Genomic DNA, 7,105 nt, shown 5'->3' on the forward strand with positions numbered 1-7,105 from the left:
AGGACTCCAGCAGAAATAAAACTCCAGCTAGGGTGGGCCCAGGGCAGCCAGTGACCCCAAGTGTTTACATGTATGTGTGTGAGTACATGTGTGTGTATGTGTGTAGGGAGAAGAGAACTTCAGTCCCACTGCCTCCAGAGAGACAAAAAAATCCTACCAAACCACCACCAGAGAAGGAAAGACAGCTGTTTTTTTTCCTCTTGTGTAAAAAACAGTCCCTGTCCCTCCTGCCACTTTCCTCGGGTGGAAGGGAGAGCTGGTTGCTGAGGAAGGAGGAAGAGCCACGGGCAAGACCCTCCCCAGGTCTGTGCTGGGCAGAGCCACTGCTTAAGGCACCCATGGAAAGTGCAGCTCAGAAGGCAGGTGAGAGAAAAGGCCAGGGCAGAGGAAGAGAGTCAGGAGGACTAATTCCCCTGGAAGGCTCCTTGGGCAGCAGATGAGGCGGCGCTGCGGAAGGTCCTGTTACTGAAGATGCCCTGGGAAAACTCCTCTTGGGCCTGCTGGAAGCTGGCACCCGTCCGGCGGTACAGGGAGTGCACCTGCGGAAAGAGGCTGTGGTGAGAAAAGCCCCGCCCTGTGGGCCACCAGGAACCAAGTCATCCAGTTATATTCCCAAGGGAGCCACCACAAACCCCAGCCTGCCTGACCTCCCACCCAGAACCTTGGAGGAAGCTGCTGGACCTTTGAGGACCCAGGAGGCCCAACTGCTGTAGTGATGAACACCCCCATGGAGAAGGCAGGAGAGAGGTGCAGCTGGCCCAGCACCCACCACTCACCCGCTTCAGGAGGAAGAGTGAGAGCACGGCACAGAGGGTGAAGAAGCCAGCCACCACCATCATGATGATCGACACAGCCAAGTCTTGCTTCAGTATAGACAGGGCTGCGATCCAACCACTGCAAGGGAGGAAGAGGCCATAGAGGGTGTAGTGGGATTGGGCCCCAGAGCTCCCCGTGAGGGGCTCTTCTCCAAATGGCCAATGTGTGCTGAACACCGCCCAGGCATCTCCCTGCAGAGGCCATGCCTCTGTGAAGGCCATCAGGCCCCACACTGCCCATTGGGAATCTCTGGGCCATGTGAGGTCTGGAAGGGAGGATGTGGCTGCTGCCTTCACAGTCAGGAATAGCCCTGGGTAGAGCCTTTTCCTGCTGCTCCGGGCGTTAGGGGGACATGGAAAGCCTGGCTACTCACTCCTGAGGGCCCTCTCTCTGGGAAGGAGGACCACTGGCCAACCCACTACATTCATCTTCTCACCTCAGTTCCTCCCACTGCAGCCCAGGGACAGCCCCTCTGCCTCCAGCCAGTCATGTCTCCTTCCTGAGCCCCAGTGTCCTCATCTATAAAGGGGATGTCCTCACATTTTCTGATTTTAAAACTTACTACAAAGCTATAGCTATCAAAACAGTATGGTACTGGCATCAGGACAGATGTATAGATCAATGGAATAGAATTGAGAGTCCAGAAACAAACCTGTATATTATCGTGAACTGATTTTTTTTTTTTTTTTTGGCCACGTGGCATGTGGGATCTTAGTTCCCCGGAAGCATGGAGTCCCAACCACTGGACCGCCAGGGAAATCCCAATCGTCAACTGATTTTTGACAAGTGTGCCAAGACCACTGAATGGGGAAAGAATGGCCTCTTCAACAAATGGTGCAGGGACAACTGGATATCCACATGCAAAATAATGACGGGGGACCCTACTTTGACCACATACAAAAATTAATTCAAACCTAATAATAACTAAAACTATTGGATTTCATCAAAATTTAAAACCTTTGTACATCAAAGGATACTATCAAGAGTGAAAAACAACACACAGAAAGGAAAAAACTTATATCTGATAAGCAGCTACAATGCTGAATATATAAAGAACTCAGCAACAGACAACCCAATTACTAAATTAGCAAACAATATGAATAGACATTTCTCCAAAGAAAATATACAAATGGCCAAACAAGCATATAAAAGATGGCCAACATCACAATCATTCAGGAAACAGCAATCAAAACCACAATGAATTACCACACTTCTCGACTGGCTATAATAGAAAAAAGGAAAAAAAAGAGGAAAATAACAAGTGCTGGTGAGGATATGGAGGGACCGGAACTCTCATACATTGCTACTGGGAACGTGGAAAACAGTTTGGCAGTTCCTCAATAAATTATACACAGAATTACCATATGACCCAGCAATTCCACCCCAGGATACATACCCAAAAGAACTGAAAACAGGTACTCAAAAACCTGTACACAAATGTTCACAGCAGTACTATTCACAACAGCAAAAAGGTGGAAACCCAAATGTTTATCAAGTGATGAGTGGATAAACAAAATGCAGTATCTCCAAAAACAATGGAATATTATTTAGCCATAAAATGGAATGAAGTAATAACATGAACCTTGAAAACGTTATGCTAAGTGAAAGAAGCCAGGCACAAAAAGGCACATGTTGTATGATTCCGTTTATATGAGATGTTCAGAATAGGCAAATCCAGAGAGACAGAAAGCAGTTCAGTGGTTGCCAGGGGCTCAGGGAACAAGGGAACGAGGGAATGAGGAGTGATTGCTTAATCGGCATGGAGTTTCCTTATGGGGTGAAACAAATGTTCTGGAACTAGACAGTGGTGATGTTTGCACAACACTGTGAATGTACTAAATGCCACTGAACTGTACATTTTAAAATGGTTTAAGTGGTAAATAAAATGATAAATTTTATGTTATGTGTATTTTACAATCAATAACAAAAAAGGGAGGGGGATTATATCCACCCAATCGGGGGGGTTCTGAGGTGAGATGAGAAAGGCACTGGGAGGCTGGAGGCTGCAGAGCTCATCCAGGCAGGGCAGTAAGTGGCTGAGCCAGGACCAGAACTCAAGCCTTCTGGCTCCCAGTCTGGGGTATAAACAGCAGTTATTAATCACAGCCTTTTACCAGGACCTCACTTAGGGTAATGAGTAATGAAACTGGGTCACCAGTCAAAGAGAAAAGGGGCCAGATTAGAAACAGCAAGGTGAGAAGGAAGAGGGGTGGGGGGAGGGCAGCGTGCACTTGCTTCGAGTGCGAGCTGAGTCACCCCTCCCCACCACTCTGGAATTGCCAGCTCCACTGGAGGGAGGGGACCAAAATAGTACAGCCCTTCCAGGCTCAGGCTTTCAGCCAAGTGCCAGCTTGACCTTTCTGTAATGTTCCCTGTGCACTGGAGCAGAAAGGAAAACATCAGCCATTGGCTTTTCTTTTTGAGACTAATTCTAAGCTGAAGACTGCAGTAGCCAGGACACTCAAGCCAGCTGTGCTCAAGGAGAGCAGCCAGAAGGAGCCGATTCACGAGGGGCAAGGGCTCCATCTCCTGAGATGACAGGGCCTCTGCAAAAGTCACAGCTCACAGTTTGCAAAGGCCAGGACACCCATCAGCAGCTGCCCAAACCTCAGGGCTTGTCTGGGGCCTATGAGAGTAGCACCAGCCTCTAGGAGGGCATGGCAGGAGAAAAGGAAGAGGAGGCCATCCAGGGCAGGACACAGCCCTGGTAGCCTAAGGATTCAGGCCAAGTCCACTCACAATGCCCCAGAAAGTGGTGAGCAAGGCAAGACAGTGAGTGTAGGTTACCAGTGAAGAAGTGGACGGGGGGCACGAAGGCAGACCCCAGCTGACCCACCGTCCCCTCTCCCTGCCATTGTGGAAGATGGGTCATCTGTGGGAGCTTTCTAGGAGCAGAGAAACAGGGCGCAATTCCCTCTGTGCTACCCCAGCTCTCACCTGTCCCCCAAGCTAGGGATGCCGATCAACTGGATGATGTAGATCCCTATTTGACAAAAAAATACAAAGAAGAACACGAAGAAGCTGAAAGAGTTGTCGGACCTGTGGAGAGAGGGGGAAACGAGAAGTCACAAGAGGGTCTGGGGCTCATTCCTCAGCCTTCCTCACTTGCTATGACACCTTCCTCACTAGGAGCCAGGAGGTAGGATGCTAGTAGAAAGAGCTCCAGCGGGCCAGCCACACTGTCCATAAGGACACAGGCACTCACCACCATAATCAAAAAGGGCTTGCCTTCCACTGCCTTCCAATTTAAGGGGTCAGTGCTTGACTCCTTCCTCAAAGAACTAATAAAGTTGCTCACCCCAAGGACAATGTAAACAGCCTAACCGTCCATTTCCTGGAGTACTTATTTGCATTATAACAGGGAAGAAAATCTAAGCCTGTTATAAAGATGATAAATCTTTTATAATAAAACTGTAGTCCTGGGCAGAAGAAAAGGTATTTGGGGAGTAGGGAATATCAGACAAAACTGGTGTTTTGAGTACTTCCATCTCGGTGTTCTGGAGGGCAAGAATACAGTGAGTGCAGGGCTTCCCTGGTGGCGCAGTGGTTGAGAGTCCGCCTGCAGATGCAGGGGACACGGGTTTACACTGAGTGCAGGTTTTACCTGCTGAGTGCATGGGAGGGTTCAGCCACTTGCCCCGCCCCCTCTTCCAGGGGCCTGCTGGGCTCTCTGTCCTGAAAGCATCAACTCTGAGGCACAATTCTAAAGCCCTAGGCGGGTGTGAGGTGGATTCATTCATGTCCACAGAATCGACTCTAGGTCAACCGGTCAAATACTGGCACTCAGCGATGCTCAAGAGTTATTGGGGAGGTGGGGGAGGAGCAGAAATGAGCATGGAGGGGTAAGCCATTGAGAGCTTATCCAACTCTGTCAGACTCTGTCTGACTATCAGAGAAGTCCCACTTCTATCAGAGAAGCACACCCTCTTCCCAGTGACTAAAATCCCACCGAAGCAGACAAACTGGGAGCAGGGGGAAGGCAAGTAAGGCTCCTGATTTCCTCTCTAGGTCTCCTGTGTCTAGTCCAAGGACAGGGCCCAGAGCAGACCTCAGGTACAACTGAGGAAAACAGCTTTCCTGTCTGCTCTCACTATGGGTGGAAATGGGAAAGTGAATTTCCCCACCAATCCATTCTGCTCTAAGACTGGGATGGGGCCCCAGGGCTTATGGCCCTTGGCCTGCGACCGGGGATGCCAGCTTCACCGCTTGCCCCAGCCCCACTCACCTAAAAGCCTTGTAGATGGGTCGGTACCAACAAAGGAAGGCACAGGGGGTGAAGATCACAAACCACAAGATCGAGAGGCCAAAGTCTACTCCCTTGGAGGTGTCGACTAAGAACCAGGCCAGGCAGGCAAGCAGGTTCAAAAACAGGGTCACTGAATGCACTGGGAAAGGAGAGGGGAGAGAGAGAGAGGTTTGTACCAAGGTGACTGAAGGCTTCCCCAACAAGGCAAACCACCCCCTACAGAGGAAAACAAGTCCAGGCTATGAGGGCAGCTGCAGAAACACTAGAGGACCTCGGTCTGTACACTGGCGGGGTTAGTTCCCAAATCCTGGTTTTCTGCGACCTTAAAACCAGGGACCAAACCAAGTTCCTAAGAGACGATGGGACAGTGTAGGTATATGAGGAATGGCAGTGGAGGGGCAGATGCAGACCCAAGGGCTGACCCTTGGGGAATGAAGTCTTTCTCTCAGCAACTCTTTCCTCTGGTCCTGCACAGCCCACAATGGAGCTACAGAAAGTCTTTTATCCTCACTCCTAGGAGCTGAGGGGACTGTGGGGAGGGGAGGCCTTCACCTAAGGAGGGTCCTTTAGTGCAGTGAGCTCTGCAGGAACTCAGAAGCCTCCAGCTAGTCCCACTCTACCCGATCCATGGTCTGGACTGGCCCTTGAGGGGAGGTTCCTAGGACAGGCAGCAGACTGTAGAAGGCCAAATATGTGGGCAGAAGGCACCCCACAGCCCAGCCCAGCCCAGCACTGAGAAAGGCTGGAGCCCGCCAGGGAGGAGCCGCCAGAGCAGAGATAGGGCTCTTGAGTCACAGCCCATTTCACCCTGGAGCTCAAAGGGGCAGGAGCGGGACTCACACATCCAGAGATAGTAGAGCATCTTGCATATCCGCTGGTAGTCGGCAGGGATCTCTGTGGAGAAGTCCTGATAGAAGCAGGGCTTGACAGGGCACCACACGGGCAGGGGCGGCCAGTTGTTCTCTCTCACTGTGTGGAAAGAGGTGAGGAGGTGAGCCCAGCCTCGGCAGCAGCTTGGCGGAATGCACACATTGGCCTCATTCATGGGTCAAACCAGGGCTCCCAGAGCGGTGCCAGCAGGCGGGGCTCGGGGTCTATGGATACGGAGTGGGATGGGAAAAGGGTGATGGGACACAAATACCCATGAGCTCACTCCAAGATAATGGACCCCAAATGTACTGGGAAACACAGAGCTCAACAGCCTAAGTGATTATTTTCATTAACAACCAGACCATAAGCGTAAAGGGTCCTCATCATGAGTAAGGAATCCTGGGACCAGTGCCCCCAGTCTATCTAAGAGTTCTAGAGCTGGGAAGGAGTGTAGAAATAATCTATATCCATTAGGACTACATGGCAAGTCTCCTGACCTCCACCTTACTTGGTATTCCCCAAGGCCAATGCCATTCTAAGAACAGGAGTACAGCAAAGCTCCGAGGCTGCCCCAGAACAAGAGGGCTCGGGGAACTCCCTAAGCCAAGCACGGTGGCCTCCCTTACTGTGTAAGTTGGTTACAGTGCTCTGCAGCTCCCGCTCCTTGCGTTCCAGCTCAGCTGCTTTCCTGTCCAGTTCTTCCTGCTGCCGGAGCAGGCTTGCCTGGGCAGCAGAGGCCACAGCCTGGAGGGAACAGAGGAGGTGGCAGGTGGCCAGATACAAGAGACAGTGAGACAGTGTCAGTGTGAGCCCCCCATGCAGGGAGCCCCCCATGCAGGGAGAGCCCAGAGTCCTAGCCCCAGGGTGTCTTGGGTACCTGAGACCACCGTAGAGAGGCCAAGCTGACCTGCCCCCTACCACCTCTATACCACCTCTGGCCCCTTAGCCATTACCAGGGCTCTTCTCTCCCCTTCATCTCTGAGCTTGAGTTAGGGTTAGGGTTATTTCCCATATTGGAGTCCAGGCAAAGTTCAGTTAAAGTGATTTCTGGAGTAATGGCAAAGGGAAAAAGACCTTACAAGAAACTAACCTACAGCCAGAAACCCAGAGACCCAACCTCACTTGAAGAGAGAGAGAGAGAGAGAGAGAGAGAGAGAGGGAGGGAGGGGGGGG

General features: G+C 51.2%; 1 protein-coding gene across 1 annotated transcript in view; it reads right to left on the minus strand.

Annotated features, from left to right (window-relative positions):
• The window catches only part of SCAMP2 (secretory carrier membrane protein 2), a 21,799-nt gene that overhangs the window by 994 nt on the left and 13,700 nt on the right, over positions 1-7,105 (minus strand). Inside the window, exons 4-9 of the mRNA XM_007446689.1 lie at positions 6,559-6,676; positions 5,903-6,031; positions 5,042-5,201; positions 3,754-3,855; positions 777-894; positions 1-539 (exon numbers count right to left, since the gene is read on the minus strand). The exon at positions 1-539 is cut by the window's left edge and continues 994 nt beyond it. Coding sequence (XP_007446751.1) covers positions 405-539; positions 777-894; positions 3,754-3,855; positions 5,042-5,201; positions 5,903-6,031; positions 6,559-6,676 — 762 coding nt within the window. The 3' untranslated portion in view covers positions 1-404. The remainder of the gene's footprint in view (positions 540-776; positions 895-3,753; positions 3,856-5,041; positions 5,202-5,902; positions 6,032-6,558; positions 6,677-7,105) is intronic.

The sequence above is a fragment of the Lipotes vexillifer genome, unplaced genomic scaffold, assembly GCF_000442215.2.
Source record: "Lipotes vexillifer unplaced genomic scaffold, Lipotes_vexillifer_v1.1 scaffold242, whole genome shotgun sequence".
Lineage (NCBI taxonomy): Eukaryota > Metazoa > Chordata > Mammalia > Artiodactyla > Lipotidae > Lipotes > Lipotes vexillifer.